The sequence below is a fragment of the Chlorocebus sabaeus genome, chromosome 5 (assembly GCF_047675955.1).
Source record: "Chlorocebus sabaeus isolate Y175 chromosome 5, mChlSab1.0.hap1, whole genome shotgun sequence".
NCBI lineage: Eukaryota > Metazoa > Chordata > Mammalia > Primates > Cercopithecidae > Chlorocebus > Chlorocebus sabaeus.
In genome coordinates this window covers 26,998,618-27,023,786 of record NC_132908.1, presented here as the reverse complement: position 1 = coordinate 27,023,786, position 25,169 = coordinate 26,998,618, and the positions used below count along the sequence as shown (strand labels likewise).

The 25,169-nt window shown below is 48.8% G+C and overlaps 1 protein-coding gene across 2 annotated transcripts; it reads right to left on the bottom strand.

The window, feature by feature from the left end:
* Positions 1-61: 61 nt before the first annotated feature.
* Positions 62-20,952, bottom strand: KCTD13 (potassium channel tetramerization domain containing 13). Of its 2 annotated transcripts, XM_007989747.3 has the most exons (6): positions 20,509-20,952; positions 17,613-17,782; positions 5,941-6,030; positions 5,796-5,848; positions 4,968-5,163; positions 62-816 (listed from the first exon to the last, which is right to left on the bottom strand). In XM_007989747.3, exons 1-6 carry the CDS (start codon positions 20,750-20,752, stop codon positions 580-582), a joined length of 990 nt encoding a protein of 329 aa, XP_007987938.1. In that variant the 5' UTR covers positions 20,753-20,952; the 3' UTR covers positions 62-579. The 2 variants fall into 2 exon arrangements, with proteins under 2 accessions (XP_007987938.1, XP_072871403.1); XM_073015302.1 differs by lacking the exons at positions 62-816; positions 4,968-5,163; positions 5,796-5,848; positions 5,941-6,030 and adding an exon at positions 13,171-16,384 and having other exon boundaries at positions 20,509-20,931.
* Positions 20,953-25,169: the final 4,217 nt, after the last annotated feature.

Genomic DNA, 25,169 nt, shown 5'->3' with positions numbered 1-25,169 from the left:
TACCTCCTAACATAGGCATCTCCTCATCCCTCTCCCCAGGGGCCAGCACCAGTTCCTCAACTCATTTCAATAATTTAATAGAAAATTAAAATAATAAATAATATGAAACAGACTGAGAACGCTGAGCTGGGCAGGCCCAGGCCAGTCTAGTACAAAGTTAAGGAGGTAGGGAGGATGGTGGGGAGGAGGGTGCGGACTACCCTGCACGACATGGGAGGTGGCTCAGACTGCGGTGATGTTAGGAAGGGCCGCACACTTTGGCATGGACGATGCACTGAAAAAAGAGAAAGGGAATTCTAAATCCCTCTTAACCAGCTGGAGAGGGAAGGACGCAGGGCTAGGATAGGGACAAGTGTTGGCTTCGGAAGACTCTGAGTGGCAGGGCCGGAATGTACCATGTTGTTAGCAATGGGGTTGGGATGGATGGAGAAGGGCCAAAGTGAGCTGTGCCATGCAATGAAGGGACAGAGGAGGACCCACGACTTGGCCAGCAGAGCCGTGGCAAAGGTCTGGGAAGGGGAGGGAAAGAGAGAGGGACTGGGCCCCAAGGCAAGAGGAAGGCAGGGGGAGGGTCAGAGGTCAGTCCTTGAAGACAATTTGTTGGCCATGAGGACGCTCATCGTGGGTGATGTGCCGCCGGACATGAATCCTCCGGACACGGTGCTCTCGGTTCTCTTCATCCTCCCCGCGGCCAGCCCCACCAGCTCCAGCTGCTCCCCCTGTGGCCTCCAGGAGGGCTGGGTCTGGGCCCCGGGGAGTCTCATAGATCAGGATGTTCAGGGTCTCCTCAAAGATCCGGGCTTCTGGAAATTCCACCTGCAAAAGGCCAACCAGCCCCAGCCCTTTCCTTCTGGTGCAGTCACACAGGGCCATCCCCCTGCCCAGGGCCCCTGCATCGACACACCTCCTAGCCCTGCAGTCAGGTCCTCGGGCCTGGCCTGGCCTCTCTGCCACTCCTTTACTCAGCAAAGTCATATTTCAAGGCTCAGCTCTGAAGCCAGGCAGGCAGAATCAGTTGTTTTCTCTCCTTCATCTCCTTCCCTGTCTAGTCTCTTGGTGTATGTTTTCGTTTGACAAATACTGAGTGAGTGCACTGCACCAGGTATTGTTCTAGGCACTGCAGAAATAGCAGTGAACAAAACAAGGGTCCTGTCCTCAGGAAGTTACATTCTAGTGGGAGGACTCAGTCATACACATAAGAAAATATGAACTAGCCTGGCGTGGTGGCTCACACCTGTAATCCCAGCACTTTGGGAGGCCAAGATGGGAGGACAGCTTGAGGCCAGGAGTATGAGTCCAGTCTGGGCAACATGGTGTGACCCCATTTCTACAAAAAAATTAGCTCAGTGTGGTGGCCCACACATGTGTTCCCAGCTACTCAGGAGGCTGAGGTGGGAGGATCACTTGAGCATGGGAAGCAGAGGTTGCAGTGAGTCGAGATTGCACCACTGTACTCTAACCTGGGTGACAGTGAGACCCCATCTCAAAAAAATAAATAAATAAAATAAAATATAGGCCGGGCGCGGTGGCTCAAGCCTGTAATCCCAGCACTTTGGGAGGCCGAGGCGGGCGGATCACAAGGTCAGGAGATCGAGACCATCCTGGCTAACCTGGTGAAACCCCATCTCTACTAAAAAATACAAAAAAACTAGCCGGGCGTGATGGTGGGCGCCTGTAGTCCCAGCTACTCGGGAGGCTGAGGCAGGAGAATGGTGTAAACCCAGGAGGCGGAGCTTGCAGTGAGCTGAGATCCGGCCACTGCACTCCAGCCCAGGCAACAGAGCGAGACTCCGTCTCAAAAAAAATAAATAAATAAAAAAAAATAATAATAATAATAAATAAATGAAGTCAAATGATGATGTTTAGGAAAAGAAATAGGCTGGGTGTGGTATCTCTTGACTGTAAGCCCAGCACTTCGGGAGGCTAAGGCAGGAACATCCTTAGAGCCCAGGTGTTCAAGTTCAAAGCCAGCCTGGGCAATGTAGCAAGACCTCATCTATTAAAAAAAAAAAAAAGAGAGAGAGATACATTAGGAAAAGGGGATGTGATGGCCAGAGACAGGAGTATTACAAGTTTAAGAGGGACTCCAGGGAAGGCCTCGCTGAGAAGGTGATATCTAACCAAAGGAGTTGGGGAGGGGACCAGGCACACAGACCAGAAAGAGCAGCCTGGGGAGGGCCAGGGCCAGCGTGAGAGCTGTGGGTCAGGAGTGCACCCAGCGTCTTACTGGAAGATCAAAAGGGAGGCCAATGCAATTGAGGCAGAGATGAGAGGGAGTGGAAAGGGATGAAGTCGAAGATGTGACTGGGGTATTCCCTTGTGTGGCCTTGGAAGCATCTAACACAGCTCTTAGCAAACTGGTTTTTTTAATTTTATTTTTATTTTTTATTTTTTCCTGAGACAGAGTCTTGCTCTGTCACCCAGGCTGGAGTGCAATGGCGCCATCTCGGCTCACTGCAACCTCCACTTCCCAAGTTCAAGCGATGCTCCTGCTTCAGCCTCCCGAGTAGCTGGGATTACAGGCATGTGCCACTATGCCCAGCTAATTTTTGGATTTTTAGTAGAGAAAGGGTTTCACCATGTTGTACAGGCTGGTCTCAAACTCCTGACCTCGTGATCTGCCTGCCTCAGCCTCCCAAAGTGCTGGGATTACAGGCGTGAGCCACCACGCCCGGCTTTTTTTTTTTTTTTTTTTTTTTTAATCGTTATTTGTATGTTTCTGAGACAAGATCTCACTCTGTTGCCTAGGCTGGAGTGCAGTGGTGTGATCATGGATCCCTGCAGCCTCCACCTCCTGGGCTCAAGTGATCCCCCCACCTCAGCTTCCTGAATACCTGGGTGTGCCACTATGCCCGGTTAATTTTTTTTTTATTTTTTGTAGAGATGGGGTCTTGCTGTGTTACTCAAACTCCTGGCCTTATGTCATCCCCTGCCTCAGCCTCCCAAAATGTTGGGATTACAGGTGTGAGCCATGCACTCTAATTATTGGTTTATCTTCCTATCTTCCCAATTACAGAGGATGTTTCTTGGAAGCTAGGTCACTGATTCATTCATTCATTCAATAAATGTTTCCTAGCTTCCAATGTGTGAAAAGTGCCCAGCTAATGGGAGATAGGAAAGAAAAAGACACGACCCTGCCCTCAAGAAACTAACAGGCCGCTGCTGATGCAAACCCCCTCCCCTCCACCACACATGACAAAACACTGTCTTTAGCTATGAAGGGAGTGTGACCAACTTTGGGGTTGTTGGATTGAAAGTTCATGAGTGAAGGTGACCCAAAGAAAGTGATGCTTAGCTTAAGTCTTAAGTACAAGTTCATTAGGCAGACAGAAGGAAAGAATTCCAAGAGGCAATGGTGTGTGCAGAGGTAAGAAGTGTGAAATAGCATTGACTGTTTAGAGACGTGCGATGACTGCGGTGTACCTGAGGTATGTGGCTCATGGTAAGCTCAGAAGGGACCAGATGAGGAAGGGCATGAGGCAGGGCTTGTACTTTGCTCAGCACTTCATTCCCCTTGATTTCCAGCCTGGTACAGTACTTAGCACAGAGCAGGGGCTTGGGGAACATCTGCTGATGATTGCTACATTAATGACTCAGGATCTACAAACTCAGAGGATGTTCTAAGAGACACCTGGTCCTGAGGTTTTAAGAATCTATTTTTGGCAATGGGCCTTTCTGAGTTTCCTTTTTTTTTTTTTTTTAAATTAGAGTCGGGGCCTCACTCAGTCTCCTAGGATGGAGTGCAGTGGCATGATCATAGCTCCCTGCTGCCTCAAATTCCTGGGCTAGGCCAGGCCCAGTGGCTCATGCCTGTAATCCCAGCACTTTGGGAGGACGAGGAGGGTGGATCACTTGAGGTCAGGGGTTCAATACCAGCCTGACCAACATGGTGAAGTCTCTACTAAAGAAAGTTCTCTACTACATTTAGTCTCTACTAAAAATACAAAAATTAGCTGGGCATGGAGGCGGGCGCCTGTAGTCCCAGCTACTTGGGAGGCTGATGTAGGAGAATCACTTGAATCCGGGAGGCAGAGGTTAAGTGAGCTGAGATCATGCCATTGCACTGCAGCCTGGGCAACAGAGCGAGACTCTGTCTCAAAAAAGAGAAAAAGGCAGTGGCTCACGCTTGTAATCCCAGCACTTTGGGAGGCTGAGGTGGATGGATCACGAGGTCAAGAGACTGAGACCATCCTGGCCAACATGGTGAAACCCCGTCTCTACTAAAAATACAAAAATTAGCTGGGCGTGGTGGCACGTGCCTGTAGTCCTAGCTACTGGGGAGGCTGAGGCAGGAGAACCGCTTGAACCCGGGAGGTGGAGGTTGCAGTGAGCGGAGATCGTGCCACTGCACTCCAGCCTGGTGATAGAGTGAGATTCAGTCTCAAAAAACCATCATAATAATAATAATAAATTAAAAAATTCCCAGGCTCAAGCAATCCTCCTGCCTCAGCCTCCTGAGTAGCTGGGATTACAGGTGCATGTCATCATGCTACCACACCACCATACCTGGCTAAATTTTTTGAGTTCTTACAGAGATCAGATCCCACTATGTTGCCCAGGCTGGTCTCAAACTTCTGGGCTCAAGTGATCCTCCTGCCTTGGCCTCCCAGAGTCCTAGGATTACAGGCATAAGCCACTCTGCTTGGCCCCTTCTGAGTTTCTAATGACAACTATGGACCTCCTATGCAGAAACACGCATACGTCCCCATTTCAGGAGTTGCAAACAGCCTTGAAACACATTCAACAGGCCTAGGCTAAGCACCCTGCTCTAACCCATGACCCCCATTTCACAGAGAAACAGAGACCCACAGGGATAGGGTGGCCTGCCCACTGCTGCGCACCCCAGACCCCAGGATCTGGCTCCTGCCTCCCGGGGGTGGGCTCTTTCCCCTGCCAACCTGCTTTTGTCCAGGGTCCTGGTCCTGGCCACCCCCAGCCCCCCACATAGTCTCTGGAACCCCTCTGACCTTGGTCTGCTTCTTCTCCGTAGCATAGACAATGGAGGTACAGCACACCTCGGCGATTTTGCGGCCCTGCCCGTAGAAAGACCAGCAGCAGATCTCGTCCCCCAGGACATCCTTGAGGAAGAGCAGCCGCCCGTGGAAGCGCAGGGCCAGCTTGTCGAACAGCTCGATGTTCTTAAGTAGGTTGTCATCTGAAGTGCTGAGGACCAGGGGACCAGGAGGCCTCAGCGTTGGCACCCCTTCCTCTATAACCCCAGGACAGGGGCCTGGATGCATTCCTAGTCCTCTGCTCCTGCCCAGGGTTTGGTGCTCAACAGGAAGCCTCCTCTGCCCCGGGGCCAGGCTAAACAGGCCTCAGAAGGGAAGCCACATGCACCGAGCAAATCCCAGCATAGCAGAGCAGCTCCCGTGCGGGACCTGGAGCCAGGCTGCCTCCCTGGGGGTCCTGGCACCCCACTTTTTAACTGGGTGACACTAGGCAAGTTACTTCACCTCTTGGTGCCTCAACCTCCTCATCTGTAAAATGGAGCTTACAACAGTACTGACTTCAAGGGGGAGGACTCTGCCAGTTCCTAGAGAGAAAGCACTTGGGACAGGCTCACCATTATCACTTCATCCTCACCCAAACCCATTTACTGATGACTAAGCTGAAGCTGAGAAGCAGAAAGGACCTGCCCAGAGTGCCAGGGGTAAGAGGCAAAGCTAAATCTGCGAGCAGGCAGGTAGATGTTCTTGTAGGCCCTCTGTGTGGCCTTGGCCCTCGCCTTGGGCAGGAGCAGGGCTGTGCTGCATCCCAGGGTCCCGCCCAGTGCCCCGCACCCTGGTGGTCACCTGGTGTAGGAGTACTTGTTGTTACTGCGGTTGTGCAGGAGCTTCACCACGGGCTAGCAGGGGAGAGAGGACGGAGGAGAGGAGTGAGGCTGCAGGGAGAGGCCCCCGCAGTGAGCCTCCACCCTGCAGGGCTTGGGGGCCTCACCTTGGAGGTGCTGGCCAGGAGCTGCTGCTCCTCCCGGGGAGATGTCACCGTGGGGATGAGGCACAGCGGGGACAGCGTCTCCCTTTTTTGCTGGGGAAGAAGCGGAAGGTGGTTAACAGCACAACCAAAGGCCACATACTCCCTCACTTAAAAGCCTTCAAAAGCTGGTTGGGAACAACTCCAGACTCCTCAGTGGTCCGCAGGGCTCTGTAGGCTCCAAGCTCCGCCGACCTCTCTGCCACACTCCCTTGGCTTGCTGGGCCTTGGTCCCATGGACATCTTGCTGCTTTACACATCCAGCTCGTGCCCACCCCGGCTATTGGCTGTGCCCCTGCCCGGGATGCTTCCTTGCTCAGCTGTCAGCGTTGCAGCTCTGTCATGCCATTCAGATCGCAGCTCACACAGTGCCTCCTCAGGGCCAGCCCTCCCCAGGCCCACTGGCTAAACAGCCTCCTCTATATCCTGCCTTTTGTGTTATCAGTTCATTTTCTTTTCTTTTCTTTTTTGAGACAGAGTTTCACTCTTGTTGCCCAGGCTGGAGTGCAATGGCGCGCGATCTCGGCTCACTGCAACCTCCGCCTCCCGGGTTCAAGCAATTCTCCTGCCTCAGCCTCCCGAGTAGCTGGGATTACAAGCATGTGCCACCATGCCCAGTTGATTTTGTATTTTTAGTAGAGATGGGGTTTTTCCATGTTGGTCAGGCTGGTCTCCAACTCCTGACCTCAGGTGATCCCCCCCGCCTCTGTCTCCCAAAGTGCTGGGAATACAGGCATCAGCCACTACGCCTTGCCTATCAGTTCATTTTCTGTACGGCACTTAGTGCCTGACTTTTTCTAATTTTTTGTATTTGTTTATGATCTGTCTCTTCCCACCTAGGAATAACTACCTAGTATACAACTGATGCTCTGTATTTGTTGAACAAATGAACGTATTTGTTGAGTGAATGAACTTCATTGGCTGGGATGATGTTGCAGAAAGAAATCAGAAGCAAATGCATGGGCTTCTTTCTCTTCTGTCTTCTAGAATCTTCATGCCAAAATCCCTCTCACTTCTCCCAACCTTGAAAACCCAATGTGCAATTCTAATACAAATTCCAGATTTGTTTTTTGTAGAAACTCATAAGACCCTCTAAAATTAATATAGAAGAATAAAAGTCTACAATTACTTAGGTCTTTTTTTCTTCTTTTCTTTTTTTTTTTTTTTGAGACAGGGTCTTGCTGTCACCCAGGCTGAGTGCAGTGGCGTGATCACAGCTCACAGCAGCTTTGACCTCCTGGGCTCAAGCCATCCTCCCATACTTAGGTCAGTTTTTAAAAAGAAGAGCAAAGAGGAAAGGCAGACCCTGCCAGACATGAAGATAGGCTTCAAAGCCACAACAGTGAAAACGGTGTTAGTTCGGGCACAAAAACAAAAACACCCGAGAAACACAACAGAGAGATCAGAAACATACCACTGTGTATATGAGAACTGGTATTTTTAAAGACACCACAAATGTACGAGGGGAATTATGGAGTATGAATTCGTTATCTATCACTGTGTAATGAACTGCCCCCAATTTAGGAGGTTAAATTAACAATATTTATTACTTCCGTTTCTGAGGGTCAGGAACTCAGCAGTGGCTCAGCTGGGTGGCTCTGGCACAGGGTCTCTTGTGAGGCTGTGGCCAAGATGTCAGTGGGGTTGTGGGCATCTAAAGGCATGATCGCCCCTAGAGGATGCATTCTGAGAAAGCTTGTTCATGTGGCTGGCAAGTTTGCACTAGCTGCTGGCAGGAAACAGCAAATCCCTGCCATGTGGATCTCTCCACAGGGTTGCTTGAGTGTCCTCACAGCATGGCAGCTGGCTTCCCAGAGCAAATAATTCCAGAGAGGAGAAGGTAGAAGCCTCGTTGTCTTTTTTATTTTTGAGATAGAATCTCACTGTGTCACCCAGGCTGGAGTGCAGTAGCGTGATCTCGGCTCACTGCAACCTCCACCTCCCAGGTTCAAGCGATTCTCCTGCCTCTACCACACAAGTAGCTAGGATTACAGATGTGTGCCATCACGCCTAGATAATTTTTGTATTTTTAATAGAGATAGGGTTTCACCATGTCGGTCAGGTTGGTCTCAAACTCCTGACCTCAGGTGATCCGCTCGCCTCGGCCTCCCAAAGTGCTGGGATTACAGACGTGAGCCATGGCGCCCGGCCCCTCCATTGTCTTTTACAACCTAGGTCTGTTGGTCCTATCCAGTGTGGAAGGAGATAACACACGGGAACGAGCACCAGGGGACGAGAATCATCAGGCTGCCTTGGCGGCTGGCTCCACAGGCCATCACTGGCCCTCAGTGATTTCCTCCCTCCCACATGCCAAATATACTCACCACCTCCCAGGATCCCCCATCATCCCATTACAGCATCAGCTCAAAGTATAGAATCTCGTCATCTCCATCAGGTCCAGGTGGGGATGTGGCTCTAGCATGCAGTTCCTTAACTACGGGTCCTTAAGTGCATTTCTTTTTTTTTTTTTTCAAAATGGAGTCTTGCTCTGTCTCCCAGGCTGGAGTGCAGTGGCACCATCTCACCTCACTGAAAACTCTGCCTCCCAGGTTCAAGTGATTATCCTGCCTCAGCCTCCCGAGTAGCTGGGACTACACGCATGCACCACCGCCCCAGCTAATTTTTTTTTTTTTTTTTTTAATTCTTTTTTTTGAGACGGAGTCTCGCTCTGTCACCCAGGCTGGAGTGCAGTGGCCGGATCTCGGCTCACAGCAAGCTCCGCCTCCCGGGTTCACGCCATTCTCCTGCCTTCGCCTCCCGAGTGGCTGGGACTACAGACGCCCGCCACCTTGCCCGGCTAGTTTTTTGTATTTTTTAGTAGAGATGGGGTTTCACCGTGTTAGCCAGGATGGTCTCGATCTCCTGACCTCGTGATCCGCCCGTCTCGGCCTCCCAAAGTGCTGGGATTACAGGCTTGAGCCACCGCGCCCGGCCCCCAGCTAATTTTTATATTTTGAGTAAAGAAGGGATTTCACCATGTTGGCCAGGGTGGTCTTGAACTCCTGACCTCAAGTGATCCAACTGCCTTGGCCTCCCAAAGTGCTGGGATTACAGGCGTGAGCCACCGCATCCAGCCCTTAAGTACATTTCCTATTTGCAGACCTGTGAACTAAAGAGACAGGTCATTTCCTCCACACTCCCAGCGTGCAGTGGTAGAGGCAGGCACAGGATAACCAGTAACGACACTCTTGCTCAAAAGCAGGGGAAGCTGGGTGTGGTAGCATGTGCCCGTCATCCCAGCTACTTGGGAGGCCAAGGTGGGAGAATTACTTGAGCCCAGGAGTTTGAGACCAGCCTGGACAACATAGCAAGACTCTGTCTCAAAAAAAAAAAAAAAAAAAAGGGGGCAGGGGACAGCAGGCACATATAAGTCACTAGTCTGTAGAAATTCTGTAATCCAGTTGGAGAAATGCTAGGAACTCTTTGATGCCTACTCCTGTTCAGGAATGATTCTCCATGGCTCTCCCTGAGTCATCCCACCTCTTCCATAAAAGATGTTTGCAGCTTCACAGTTTCATCTGCCTGCTTCCTGCCTGTAGAAGTTTGGGTGTGCAAAGGCCTCTTGTCCTTTTGCACTGGCTCTGTCCCTTTCGGTCCAAGCTGGCAGTGTTTCTGCCAATATAATTCTCTTCATAACTTACTGGGTATCTTGCATGTCTTAGGGTTCACTACATTAGAAAAAAGCCACACCTAGAAATATCTGCAAGTGGCCAGGCACAGTGGCTCACGCCTGTAATCCCAGCACTTTGGGAGGCCAAGGCGGGTGGATCACCTGAGGTCAGGAGTTCCAGTGGTCTTACCAACATGGTGAAACCCCATCTCTACTAAAAATAGAAAAATTAGCTGGGTGTGGTGGTGGGCACCTGTAATCCCAGCTACTCGGGAGGCTGAGACAGGAGAATCACTTGAACCCAGGAGGTGGAGGTTGCAGGGAGCTATCTCAAAAAAAAAAAAAAAAAATCTCTGCAAGATAAGCCCTTCTCTACTTTGGGGTTGTGCTGAGATGCTGAGAGACAACACCTTTAACCTTCTCAGAGGTGCGATTATTATTTGATTCGACTGGAAGATCCCTCTGAAGCGTATTATTGGTATTTCTGAGGTCTTAACAAAGGACTTTTTCATCACATCCTCAGCTTCACCTTTAGACCACATTTTCCTGTATTTAATGCCTTGTATTTAATCTTTGCATGGAAGCCATTTGATTTTAACATCACTTGTTATCTGGAAAGGCTGGGGATTTTCAAACCCAACAATTTCAGGCTCCTTTTCATTCAAGTGGTTTTTTCTTTAACGTACTCTCTCCTCTTCAATTTTACTATCAGCAGCAAGAAGCCAGGTGGCACCTTCAACATTCTGTCTGGAAAGCTCCTTAGCTAGACCATCTGTTCATTAGGTATGTTTCCTACCCTCCACACTAATGCAGGAGACAGCGTTGCTAAACTTTCTGCCGCTACACAAGGATGTCCTTTCCATCAGTTTTCCTAACTTTTTTTTAAGCCCTTATTGCAGCTTTCTTTTTTTTTTTTTTTTTTTTTTGAGACGGAGTCTCGCTCTGTCGCCCAGGCTGGAGTGCAGTGGCCAGATCTCAGCTCACTGCAAGCTCCGCCTCCCGGGTTCACGCCATTCTCCTGCCTCAGCCTCCCAAGTAGCTGGGACTACAGGCGCCCGCCACCACGCCCGGCTAATTTTTTGTATTTTTAGTAGAGACGGGGTTTCACTGTGTTAGCCAGGAAGGTCTCGATCTCCTGACCTCGTGATCCGCCCACCTCGGCCTCCCAAAGTGCTGGGATTACAGGCGTGAGCCACCGTGCCCGGCTTATTGCAGCTTTCTTAAAGGTCACTAGGCTCTTATCAACAGAGTTTCTTACCTTTCTTCTTTTAATTTTTTTAGAGACAAGGTCTCACTATATTGCCCAGGCTGGTCTCGAACTCCTGAATTCAAGTGATCCTCCCACCTTGGCCTCCAAAAGTTATGGTATTACAAGCGTGGGCCACTGTGCCCAGCCAACACTTTTTAACACTCCTTAAGCTTTTACTAACAATCTCCTCAAAGTCCTTCCAGCTTCTTGCCACTTCTCAGTTGTAAAGTTACTTCTACATTTGAGGTTTCTGTTATGACAGACCCCCATTCCAGAAACCGAAGTCTGTTCTCTGTTGCTGGGTAACAAATTACTACAAGCTTAGCAGCTTAAAACAATAGTCCAGGTGTGGCGGCTCATGCCTGTAATCTCACCATTTGGGGAGGCCAAGGCTGGAGGACTATTGGAGGTCAGGAGTTCGAGACCAGCCTGGCCACATAGCAAGACTCTGTCTCTATTTAAAGATAAATAAATAAAAATAAACATTATCTCACACAGTTTCTGTGGGTTAGGAATTTGGGATGGGCTTAGCTGGGTGGCCCTGGCCCAGAGTCTGTCACGAAGCTGCAGTCTTGATTTTGGCTAGGGCTGCAGTCATCGGAAAGTTTGCCTGGGCCTAGAAGCTCTGCTTCTGAGACAGGTCACCAGTATGGCGAGGAGTCTGTGCTGGCTGTTGGCAGGGGCTTCAGTTCCTCACCAAGTGGACCTCTGCTTAGGGGTGCCTGAGTTTCCTCACATAGCACTTTTCAGAGTGAGTGACCCCAAAGAGAGGCAGAAGCTGGAATGTCTTTTATGACCTAGCTTCAAAGTCACATGCTGTCATTTCTGCAATGTCCTATTGGTCATACACAAGAGCCTCCTTGGTCAGGAACTGAAAAAGTCAGTCCTATTTCGTGTGGGAGGGGATTAAACAAGAGCCTGGAAACCAGGAGGCAAGAACCCCTGGTGGCTGTCTTGGGTGCTGGCTACCTCTGGACTGTTTAAATAGCTGGCAGTGGGAAAACTACCTAACCCTACAGAAGACAAAAATGAGCTAAATTCCTTCACAATTCATATTTACAAAAGTGAGCTCCACTTAGATTAAAATACCCATACATGAAAAAAATCCATATTTAAAACCACAGGCCAGGCATGGTGGCTCACGCCTGTAATCCCAGCACTTTGGGAGACCGAAGTGGGTGCATCGCTTGAGCTCAGGAGTTTGAGACCAGCCTGACCAACATGGCAAAACCCCCTTTCTCCAAAAAATACAAAAATTAGCCGGGTGTGGTGGCTCATGCTTGTAATCCCAGCACTTTGGGAGACCGAGGCAGGCAGATCACAAGGTCAAACACAAAAATTAGCCAGGCATGGTGGTGCACACCTGTAATCCCAGCTACTCAGGAGGCAGGGGCAGGAGAATCGCTTGAACCCGGGAGGCAGAGGTTGCAGTGAGCCAAGATCATGCCACTGCACTCCAGCCTGGGCAATAGAGTGAGACTCCGTTTAAAAATAAAAGAAAAAAAATCAGCCGGATGTCATGGTGCATGCCTGTAATCACAGCTACTCGGGAGGCCTGAGACATGAAAATCGTTTGAACCTGGGAGGTGGAGGTTACAGTGAGCCGAGATGACACCATTGCACTGTAGCCTGGGCAACAGATCAAGACTCAGCCTCAAAAAATAAAAGTTAACAAGAAATAGAAAATTAGAAAAACATTTTTAAACAAGAGCGTAAGGATACAGCATCAGGCAAAAAATGATGAGGAATTGGTGGACCACATCGAAATCAAGAATTTTTCAAGTTGACAATGGAAAGCATGACTTTACAAATAATCTCATGTAATACTGTTGAAGAGATAAGACTTATAGGTATTCTATGGCACAAATGTAATTACTGGTTCAGGTAAAGATGATCAATTTGTATGTCATTGATAGGTAATTGCCTTAATACAGTGGCCAAATGATACCATATGCATTATTTTATAGTTGGCAACAAGGAAATGTAATGATGATAGATAAATCAAACCACCATCCCCTAGATCCAGGGGCCAATTATGAATGTCATTAATGACGAGTCATGCTAACAATATTACAGGTTGCTTGATGTGGCCCAATGTGAAATACATACATAATATTACCTAAAATGTATTCTAACCAAAATGTTTAATATCATTTTATTTTATTTATTATTTATTCATTTATTTTGAGACGGAGTCTTGCTCTGTTGCCCAGGGTGGAGTGCAGTGGTGAGACCCTGACTCACCGCAACCTCCGCCTCCTGGGTTCAAGCAATTCTTCTCCCTCAGCCTCTTCAGTAATTGGGACTACAGGCACCCGCCACCACTCCCAGCTAATTTTTATAACTTTTCTTTTTTTTTTTTTTTTGAGATGGAGTCTCGCACTGTCGCCCAGGCTGGAGTGCAGTGGTGTGATCTCGGCTCACCGCAACCTCCGCCTCCCGGGTTCAAGCTATTCTCCTGCCTCAGCCTCCTGAGTGGCTAGGATTACAGATGCCCACCACCATGCCTGGCTAATTTTTTTGTATTTTAGTAGAGACGGGGTTTCACCATGTTGGCCAGGCTGGTCTTGAACTCCTGACCTTGTGATCCGCCCACCTCAGCCTCCCAAAGTGCTGGGATTACAGGTGTGAGCCACCATGCCCAGCTTAATTTTTATATTTTTAATAGAGACAGGGTTTCACCACATTGACCAGGTTGGTCTTGAACTCCTGACCTTGTGATCCGCCCGCCTCAGCCTCCCAAAGTGCTGGGATTACAGGCATGAGCCACTGCACCCGCCCAATATCAGTCATTTAAAATCTACGGTCTGGTTTATAGGAAATTAAGGATAGGGCTGGGTAATAAACGAAATGATACTGGGAGTAAACAACCAGGCAAAGTTGGAAAGCGGGTCATTGTGCAGGAAAACTGGCAGTCTCTTTAACAAGCCAGCATCGTGAGGACAAAGAGACCCCTTGGATTGTAGTAAAGTAATGCACGTGGTATTATTTCACCACTGTATTAAGGCAGTTACCTATCAATGACACACCAATTGATAATCTTTACCTGAACCAGTAATTACATTCGTGCCATCGGATACCTATAACTCTTATCATCTCTTCAACATTCTTCCATGAGATTATTTGTAAAGTCGTGCTTTCCATTGTCAATGTGCAGATAACCAGGAGCAACATGAAGATCTAGACTGGGTTCTGGTTTGATGAACCAGCTATAAAAACACATTTCTGGAACAACTGGAGAAACCGGAGTATGCCCTGGACTGGATATTAAATAAAAATTTATTGACATGTGAAGATGGCAATTATTAACAACAAAAAAGCAGATTATAAAACATTTCATACAACACGATTGTATTTTGGCAAGCAAGCAAACACACACACACACACACACACACATATACTCTCACACAGGAGAAGACCTGGAAGGATATTTGGTGCTTTTATTTTTTAGATTATTTGTGTTTCCAAAATGTCTACAATTAATAAATGCTGCTTTAAAATAATAAATGATTATTTGCAATTTTAAAAAATCAAGGATTTCCATTCAATGCTAGATGCCACAAGCAGGTGACATTCTAAGAGAAAATATTAGCGATATCTACATTGACTAGAAATTTTTACCTAGAACAGGCTTTTTCAACTGGAGTTCCTCATCTGAATCTCAAAACCCAGCAAATACGGCCGGGCACAGTGGCTCATGCCTGAATCCCAGCACTTTGGGAGGCCAAGGCAGGAGGATCACTTGAAGTCAGGAGTTCAAGACCAGCCTGGCCAACATGGTGAAACCCCATCTCTACCAAAAATGCAATTAAATTAGCTGGGTGTTGTGGTGTGCACATGTAGTCGCAGCTACTTGGGAAGCTGACGCAGGAGAATCACTTGAACCCCAGAGAGGGAGGTTGCAGTGAGTCAAGATCGTGCCATGGCACTCCACCCTTGGCAACAGAGTGAGACTCCATCTCAAAAAAAGAAAAACAAAAACAAAAAAACAGCAAATAATTCGAGTATTTTCTGAACTTTGCTGAGGATGGTAGGTAAATAGTCCCATGATACAGGCTTAGAGGTTAATTTGTTATGTACAATCCATGTTCCAGGGCATGTATAAGACATGCCCATATGCAATAAGGTTTAATTATCCCTAGGAACTGAACTAAAATATGCAAGGATCTCTTGCTAAGCAACATGAAAAAGAAAAAAGCAGAAAATCTGGTAAAGAACATGAATAAGCAATTCACAGGAAGGGAAACAAAAAAACACTAGTGAGTATAGGAAAAGATGCTGAACCTCATTAGTAATCAGAGACATGCAAATTAAAATGAGATCACGCTACATTCATCGGATTGGCAAAATTAGAAAGCTGGATGATGCCATGTTTTGATGAGGACATGCAGAAATGGGATCTCTTATGCACTGCTCATTATGAGGATAAAGTACTATAACCATTCGGGAGAGCAACTGGATGATATTTACTAAAACGCCGTTTGCAGGTGTCCTGTTATCCAGCAATTCTACTCCCAGTTACAATCACGGGAGAATGGCACAGAACCAGAAGGGAACATGTACCAGGATGCTCATGGTGACACAGTTTGTAGGGGCAGGAACTGGAAGGCAATCTAGGTCTCCAACCTCACGGGAATGTATGAACAAAATATGGTGAATGAACACCATAGATTCCTCTGCAGCTGTCAGAAGCAAAGAACGAGATGTACTTGGAGCAGCATGAATAGATCTTGAAAAAAGTGCTGAATTTAAAAAACACAATGCAACAGAAACTGATTCACAGTTTCAAGGCCATTTATGGACATTTAAAATGCACACATATGCAGAACAATGCTTTAGCTTTTCGAGCATATGTATCAAAACATCAAAACTGGATGGGTGCCCCTGGGGAAAAGGAAAGTAAGCAGGGGATTGGGAATGAAAGGAAAGAAATAAAATTAAAAGACAAAACGTTTGCATAGACCAATACTGATGAAGTGCCACACACTGAGGAGTGTGCTGAGCTGTGTGAGGTGCAGAGGGAACCTGGAAAGGAGAGAGCAGGAGTACAGAAAAGTACTGCCCTTGGGAGGCTGAAGGTTAGATAGTCAGATAGCCTGGGGTCAAATCTGAGCTCTGCTGCTTCCCAGCTCTTTGACCTTGGACGCATCATCTAAGCTCTCTCACGTTTCTTTTTATGTCAAACAAGGGTACAAGACGTATACACAAGCAGATAGCAGAATTGCTCCTGACACACAGTGGGTACACGATAACATTAGTAAATTTAAAACTACACGCTGGGTACAGTGGCTCAGGCCTGTAATCCCAGCACTTTCCGGGGGCCAAGGCGGATGGATCACGTCAGGTCTGGGGTTCGAGGCCAGCCTGGCAAACATGGTGAAACCCTGTCTCTACTAAAAATACAAAAAAGTAGCAAAGCGAGGTGGCGAGTGCCTGTAATCCCAGTTATTTGGGAGACTGAGGCAGGAGAATTGCTTGAACCTGGGAGGCGGAGGTTGGGGTGAGCCAAGATCACACCACTGCACTCCAGCCTGGGCGACAGAGAGACTCTGTCTCAAAACAAAACAAAACAAAAATGCTACAGAGCAGGAATGCACTTCCAAGATCTAGTCCAATGAATGTTTCTCAAATGCAAGTGGTAATTTATTAATGGGTCATGAAATAAGTAACGGGTCCCAAACAGCATTAAAAAGAAAGATTATCAGAGTACATTTCACTAAAAGTATCTTTTTATAGAACTGTTATTTCAGTTATATATAGTGAGCACTAAAATGCATTTTTTCCCTATGGGAGGCAATTGAAAAGTTTGAAAAACATGGATATTGTCCAAAGGAGATCTACACCTTTGGGTTTCAAGAACCAGTAAGCATTCCCTGAGACAAAAGTTGTTCAGAGAGGCCACCTTTTAATCTATAAAGGGCATTCGAAAAGAAACTTTTATAATCTCCTCTTACTACTGTATCATAAAAGAAAGGACATTACACTGTAAAAATAGAACAGAATAACAGGCTTTATGTAAAACTCACTACTTTGTACTTATTTTTCTCCCTTCCCTATCTTTTGGAACATAAGGACAGGATCCCAGAGGTAGGAATGGACTCACTGAAGGTCACTGAGTCAGCTGTGACAGAGGTGACACGGAACCCTTATGTCCTGGCTTCACTTTCCAAGCTCTGCTCCTCAGAACCCTAAGGGGTCTACAAAACTGGAACCCAGCAGGTAGGGTCTCTAGAATCCCCAACCCTGTTTTACTGGGAGTGGCCCGGCTTCTGTGAGATTTCATTTGAATAAAGAATTTCACCGTTTAAAAAAAAAAAAAAAAAAAAGAAAGCCCATGGGGGGCGGAAGCCATGGGAGAATGCTGCCTCCCAGGATACCAGATCACAGAGGTTATTATATTTCAATTTAAATTTAGATGTTTTTCCCTAGTGACATGAGGGAGCTATTTAGGATTTCTGAGCGAGAGAGAGAATAGATCAGGGTTGTGTTTAAAGATAATTACTCAGGTGCTAGTGTAACAGCTGGACTGGCTGCATAAGAAGAGTGGGAAGCAGAGAGTAGCTATTTAACCGTTGCAAATGTCCTGGCATGAGGTTGGGGTGAGGATGCTGCCTGAGGCAGCAGGGATGCAGAAGATGGCACCTCAAATTCTCTGGGGTTATGGCCAGTCAGAACCAGGCTCTCCAAGCCATACCCCGTATCTCCTTTTTTCTGCCCTAATACCTGCTTGGGCAGCTCTCCCAGGAACATAGGCACAGGGACTCGGAAGGCCCTCACCTGCAGCGCCAGCTGGCAGTCCTCAATCAGGCCCTGCACCAGGTAGTAGCGTGCTTCGCCCAGTAGCTCCCCCAGTTCTCTGGTACTCTCCGGCAGTGGCACAGACCCATCCCGCAGGTAATTGAGGATTGTACCAAAGTGGCGGCCGCTCCGGTCAATCAGCACCCAACCTAGTGGGGTGGGGAGAAGCAGGGGGAAAGATGGCTTTGCTGAGTGACCTGGAACTACTAAATTAAAAATTACTTTTTTGTAGAGAGAGAGTCTCACTATGTTGCCCAGGCTGGTCTCAAACTCCTGGGCTCAAGTGATCCTCCCATCTCAGCCTCCCAAACACTTGGATTATAGGTGTGAGCCACCAAACCTGGCCTAAATTATAAGAAAAAAGGATTCCAGCCAGGTGTAGTGACTCACACCTGTAATTCCAACACTTTAGGAGGCTGAGGCGGGCAGATCACCTCAAGTCAGGAGTTTGAGACCAGCCTGACCAACACGGAGAAACCCCATCTCTACTAAAAATACAAAATTAGCTGGGCTTGGTGGCGCATGCCAGCTACTTGGGAGGGTGAGGTGGGAGAACAGCTTGAACCCGGGAGGTGGAGTTTGCAGTGAGCCGAAATCGCGCCATTGCACTCCCTGGGCAATAAAACGGAAACTCCGTCTCAAAACAATAAAAAGAAAAAAGAAAAAGAAAAGAAAAGAAGGCCAGGCGTGGTGACTTACGCCTGTAATCCTAGCACTTTGGGAGGCCAAGGTGGGTGGATCACCTGAGGTCAGGAGTTCGAGACCAGCCTGACCAACATGGAGAAACCCCGTCTTTAATAAAAACACAAAATTAGCCAGGCGTGGTGGCGCATGCCTGTAATCCCAACTACTCAGGAGACTGAGGCAGGAGAATCGCTTGAACCTGAGAGGCGGAGGTTGTGGTGAGCCGAGACAGCCTGGGAAACAAGAGCGAAACTCCGTCTCAAAAAAAAAAAAAAGAAAAGTAAAGAAAAAGGATTCCAAGGCCTGGCACGGTGGCTCAAGCCTGTAATCCCAGCACTTTGGGAGGCCGAGACGGGCGGATCACGAGGTCAGGAGATTGAGACCATCCTGGCTAACACGGTGAAACCCCGTCTCTACTAAAAAATACAAAAAAAAACTAGCCGGGCGAGGTGGCAGGCGCCTGTAGTCCCAGCTACTCAGGAGGCTGAGGCAGGAGAATGGCGTGAACCCAGGAGGTGGAGCTTGCAGTGAGCTGAGATCCGGCCACTGCACTCCAGCCTGGGCGACAGAGCAAGACTCCGTCTCAAAAAAAAAAAAAAAAAGAAAAAGAAAAAGGATTCCAAAGCCACAAAAAAGTCTGAATACTGATCTGTCTCAAGCCTGTGCCACAGCCAAGAAATCTCTTTAAAACATCTCCAGCGAGTTCTCTCATAAGTTTATACACATCCAGCCAGAAAATTAATTCATCCAAATCTGGTCTACAGTCAGAAGACTCTCACCATGAGAAAGTTCTTGCAGAATTACCTTATCAATAAACCGCTAACCCCCGATGTTAATTCTCACCATTCTATTTAATTAAAATGTCTACCTCCCCTCATCCAGTTCACTGCCATTTTAACTTTTATTTCTTCATAGAACTTACTATCAAAAAAAAAAAAAGAAAGAACTTACTACTATCTGCAATTGCATATGCATATACATTTTGTTTAGTTGTTTATTGGTCTTCTGATCTCCCACCTCCCTAAAAAAAGGGAAGTTACATAATTTTGTCAGGTTCATTTACCTATCTCCAGCACTAACTGATATTTTACAAATACTCATTGGACAAATGAATTCTTCCTTTTTTTTTTCTGAGACAGAGTCTCGCTCTGTCGCCCAGGCTGGAGTGCAGTGGCGCCGACTCGGCTCACTGCAACCTCTGCCTCCCAGGTTCAAGCGATTCTCCTGTCTCAGCCTCGCAAGTAGCTGGGCTACAGGCGCACACCACCACGCCCGGCTGATTTTTGTATTTTTAGTAGAGACGGAGTTTCACCATATTGGTCAGGCTGGTGTCAAACTCCTGACCTCTGGTGATCCACCCGCCTTGGCCTCCCAAAGTGCGGGGATTATAGGCGTGAGCCACCGTGCCTGGCCGAATTCTTCACCTTTGATACCTGAAGGCAGATCTCCGCCTCCCAAATTTTTATTCTCCTGTCTCACAGTCCTTGTTAACCCCTCCCTTAAGACTCTCCCACTCCCAAACTCCAAAACTTCAAGGTCTCACTTGGGCACGAAGGGTCCAAACTTGAATACAACACTCCAAGAAGGTAAGGTTCACCTGCCAAGGACACCTGTCCACCCTCCACTCTGGTGTCCCTGGCAAACCCAAAGCAGCCTCCTTCTGCAATGTGTATATACAGATGGATTCCTAGAGTGGACAGGGACCTGTGTCAGGGGAACACAGAGGCAGACAAGATCTCCCAGCTCTCCTGGCTGGTTGTTAGCAGTTCTGAAGCAGAGTGGGAAACAAAAGGCTGGGAGGTCGGAGGAAACTGATGAAGGCTGCCAGGAGTAGTACTGCAGGCAGCAGGGCTGGTTCCCAAGTCTTGAGCTGAGGCGTGAAGGGTGGGAGAGGTAGTCATGAGGATTATGAACTGACACGTTCAATCACTTACCACAGCGCCTGGCAGAGTTAGGGGTTCCATATAAGTGTTGGTTATTGCTGGGGGTAAAGGATTGGGGGAGGAGAAGAGAAATTATGAATGAGAAAAGGCAAGGAGATGGGATGTCGGGGCTGGAGGGAGCTGAGAATGAGTTGACTGGACAGCAGCGGGCAGAGAGAAGGGGCATGAGGAGCCCCGTTGGTGAGAGACTGAGGGGAACGGGAGTTGGGGATCTGGGGATGGGGGCTCGGTGGGGACGCCGCTAGTACCTCCGGCATCGGTCAGCACCTCCACGCGGCCGCTGAACATGGCCTTCAGCATGGTGTCCTGTCCCGTGAGGGTGCGCAGCGTGGTGTAGTGCAGCGAGCCGCCCACGTTCAGCTTCACGTATTTGCTGTTCGGGGTCAGCGGCTTGAGACCGTAGGCGGCGGGGCCAGGCTCGAGACCCGAGGGCTTGGGGGCTTCTAGGGACGGGGCCGCGGGGGCCGCCGGGCCCGAGGCCTCCGCCGACATACCGGGTAGCAGCAGCAGCAGCAGACGGCGATCCCAGGCTCTCTCCGCGCCCTGCGACCTGCTCCCGAAGACTTTCGGCCGGCCCCTAGCCCTCGGGCCAGACCGCTCCGCGCACACGCCCACTCACCGCCTCTACTCAGCCAGACCGGCCCTCCACCCCATCTCGCTCGCCCCACCCGGAAGCCAGTGCCGGGTAGCTGCGCAGGCGCGGCCCCGCCCCTGAATGGGGGCGGGGCTGGAGTATGGAGCATGCGCAGTAGGCTTGCTGGGGAAGCCGGTGGATGGGTGGTGTGTGGCCCTAAGGTTCCCCGGGCGGGTCAACGTGCTCTCCCCTCTGGTCTCGAATCCCCAAGACCAGATCGAGGATGCAGCCGAGCCGCTGCCCGATGTGGAAGGCTAAGTCTCCGCCTCGTGATTGGGTCTCTGCTGTCAGAGAGCTTCACGAGCTTGAGGGGAAACAGACCGTGAGGTCTGGGCATTGGGCAGTTTCCCGGCTCCCAACCCCGCGCACTGAACAGACCGTGACGAAAACTGGAACAAAGCGCGGAGGGAAGCTCTTAAAGGAGGCCAAAGCGGCCGGGCGCGGTGGCTCACACCTGTAACTCCAGTCTGTAAGCCTAGCTACTCGGGAGGCCGAGGCAGGAGGAACGCTTGAAGCCAGGAGTTGGAAGCTGAAGTTAATACATGATCGGACCACTGCACTCCAGCTTGGGCAACATAGCATCCTTTAAAAAAAAAAAAAAAGAAGCCAAAAGGGGTAGCAGTGGTGCCCGGGCACCAAAGATAGAAGGCCTCTCTGAGGAGGTGATGCCGAGCTGAAGCTAGGAAGCGGATGTGAGGGAAGAGTTCCAAGCAGAGGGAAGGCAAATGCAAAGATCCTCAAGGCAGGAACACGCTCTCCGTATTTGAGGAGCAGAGTGCGTGTCAGTGGTGGCAGCAGCAGCTGAGCAAAGGTCTTAGAATCCTAGCTAATGTCATGGGACCTAGCACCCAATCCCAAAAGAAAGAAGAAAAGATAGGAACCCACTGTTGACAAGAAGGTGCACTGAGAAGTGTTTTTATCTGACCCGATCTGCATCCAGTTTAGAAGCCAATACATCAGGGATTTAACAATGCGCTTTGATGTCTAGCAAGGGAAGTTGCTAGAGGGAAAACACAGAGTCAGAGTTCTATCTTCAGCCCTGCCAGCAGGTCCCTGGGAGGTGCTGGACGAGTGACTTTTCTCTGGGCGTGGTTGGTGCAATCACCAACCTCGCAGGAGAGAGGTCAGAGTGTAAATGAGTGACGTAGGCCCGTTACTGGGTATAAGTGGGCTTATAGTGACCGGGAGCTCATGTTCTACCAAAGGGGTTGCCAATTCTGATTTCGAGTGTGGCGGTGTAAAAGAGAAAAGCAACTGCTGCCAGCTGGGAGCTGGTTTGCACCCTCACTCCAGAAGCCTTGATGTTGCTAGGAGATGGCCTGGCACCAACAGTGAGGCCATGGTGGTGTCCTGTTGAGCATAATTTCACAAAAAACATCAGACAAGGTCCCTCTTTGACTGATGATAGAGAAAAAGACCATTCCATAATTAAGCCTCAACACAGAAACAAGAACATTGTCCAAACCACGAAAATTACCAACACAATCCTCACTCCCACAGGATAAGTCACTGCTGCTGCTTTTTTGGTTGTTGTTTTTGTCTGTTTTGTTTTGTTTTTGAAATGAAGTCTTGCTATGTTACCCTGGCTGGAGTGCAGTGATGCGATTTTGGCTCATTGCAACCTCTACCTCCAGGTTCAAGTGATTCTCCTGCCTCAGCTTCCAGAGTAGCTGGGATTGCAGGCAACCACCATCATGCCCAGATCATTTCTGTATTTTTAGTAGAGATGGGGTTTCACCACGTTGCCCAGGCGGGTCTCGAACTCCTGACCTCCAGTGATCTGCCCGCCTTGGCCTCCCAAAGTGCTGGGCCTACAGGCATGAGCCACTGCACCTGGCCACTGCTGCTGCTTTACTAAGTACAGTTTTAGCTTGATTCATTCCTCCCATCTGCTAGATAAGAATTATTAAGATAACCAAAAATAATTATCCCTACCTCCTGATAGCATCCAACCCAGAGCAAATGCCCCCCTTTTTGAACCTGCCTAAGAAGTCCCCTAACGAAAGCTCCAATCCTGTAATAAGTCCTTTCACACATGCTCTTGCTGAGATATCCGTGTTGTTCAGCCGCCGTTGTTCAACTACAGGTACTTCCTGGTGGTCCTTGGTTGGAAGATACTATCAGAAATGGAGGAGCAACAAAGATTCAGCTGAAGCCCTCACTGCCTGGGACTGGGACCCTTGACTCATCATTGTATGTACACCTGAAACTGCTTATGTCTCTGAGGTGCCATCCTACTGATGGTTCGGAGCTAATTGAATTGCGTTCTGATATTTTGTTGATATCCGTAAGCATTGGGTTTACTTTTTATTTTATTTATTTATTTATTTATTTATTTCTGAGACGGAGTTTCACTCTTGTTGCCCAGGCTGCAATGGCACGATCTCAGCTCACCGCAACCTCCACCTCCCAGGTTCAAGCGATTCTCCTGCCTCAGCCTCCTGAGTAGCTGGGATTACAGGCATGCACCACCACGCCCGGCTAATTTTGTATTTTTAGTAGAGATGGGGTTTCTCCATGTTTGTCAGGCTGGTCTCGAACTTCTGACCTCAGGTGATACACCCGCCTCGGCCTCCCAAAGTGCTGGAATTACAGGCGTGAGCCACCACCGTGCCTGGCAATGCCAGTTAATTTTTATATATTTTTTTATAGAGATAGGGTTTCGCCATGTTGCCCAGGCTGGTCTCAAACTCCTGAGCTCAAAGTGATCCTCCCACCTTGGTTTCCCAAAGTGCTGGGCTTATAGGCATGAGCCACCATGCCCTGCCAAGCAGTGGGTTTATTTGGTTTTTCAGTTTTTTTACTCCTGGAATAAGGCCCCCACGCTGGATTTTTGGTTATCTGATCAGGTATTTATTTTGTCCTTGGTGCAATTGTTTTCTGTCCTTCTACACTCATTTCTACGGTGTCTTCTTGTCTAGTATTTTGAATATCATTTGTCTGTAAGAGGCAAAGTCAATATAAAAAGGATGGATGTAGACCAGGCGCGGTGGCTCAGGCCTGTAATCCCAGCAACTTTGGGAGGCCGCAGTGGGTAGATCACCTGAGATCAGGTGACCTGGCCAACATGGCAAAATCCCAACTCTACTGAAAATACAAAAAATTAACTGGGCATGGTGGCAGGCGCCTGTAATCCCAGCTACTTGGGAGGCTGTGGCAGGAGAATCGCTTGAACTTGGGAGGCGGAGGTTGCAGTGAGCTGAGTTCGTGCCATTGCACTCCAGCCTGGGCGACAGAGCAAAAAAAAAATCTCTGTCTTGGAAAGCAAAGGAGAAGGGAGGGGAGGGGAGGGGAGGGGAGGAGAGAGGAGGGGAGGGGGAGAAGGGAGGGGAAGGAAGGGGATGGGGAGAGGAGAGGGGAGGGGAGGGAGAGAGGGGAGGGGTGTGAAGGGGAGGGAAGGGGAGAGGGGAGGGGAGGGAAGGGGAGGGGGAAAGAGGAGGAGAGGGGAGGGAGAGAGGGGAGGGGAGGGAAGGGGAGAGGAGGGGGGAGGTGGGGGAGGATATGTAACCTCGGATTACAGGCATGAGCCACTGCACCTGGCTTAATTTTTGTATTTTTAAAATAGAGACAGGGTTTCACCGTGTTGGCTAGACTGGTCTCAAACTCCTGACCTCAGATGATCCACCTGCCTCGGCCTCCCAAAGTGCTGGGATTACAGGCGTGAGCCACTGCACCCAGCCAACATCAACAGTTTTGTAGAACACCATGACAGAGACAAGGCCACTCTATGACTGTGGTGGATCAGACAAAAACAAGGCCACTGTGTACTCATGATGTCTGAACACAGACAAAAACAAGAACATTGTCCAAACTATTTAGTACTGCTCCTTTCTCCCACCTTTCAGTTGAAAATTAAGATACTCAGACATAGAATTACTCCTTCCTGGCTGGGCATGGTGGCTCATGTCTGTAATCCCAGCACTTTGGGAGGCCGAGGTGGGCGGATCACGAGGTCAGGAGATCGAGACCATCCTGGCTAACATGGTAAAACCCCGTCTCTACTAAAAATACAAAAAAAAATTAGGGGGACGTGGTGGCGGACACCTGTGGTCCCAGCTACTTGGGAGGCTGAGGCAGGAGAATGGCGTGAACCTGGGAGGTGGAGCTTGCAGTGAGCCGAGATTGTGCCACTGCACTCCAGCCTGGGTGACAGAGTGAGACTCCGTCTCAAAAAAAAAAAAAAAGAATTACCCCTTCCTTCGTGATGCATCTAAACCAGAGCAAACCCTCTTGCCTCGAATCCTCTCCTGAAACATGACATGAGCATAAGTCCTA

Coding starts and splice junctions, on each gene's coding strand:
- KCTD13 (XM_007989747.3), bottom strand. CDS start 20,752: ATGTCGGCGGAGGCCTCGGGCCCGGCGGCCCCCGCGGCCCCGTCCCTA. Junction 17,783..20,508: donor GGTGCTGACCGATGCCGGAG/GTACTAGCGGCG, acceptor CCACCCCACTAG/GTTGGGTGCTGATTGACCGG. Junction 817..4,967: donor CGGAGAAGAAGCAGACCAAG/GTCAGAGGGGTT, acceptor GGCCTTTTGCAG/GTGGAATTTCCAGAAGCCCG.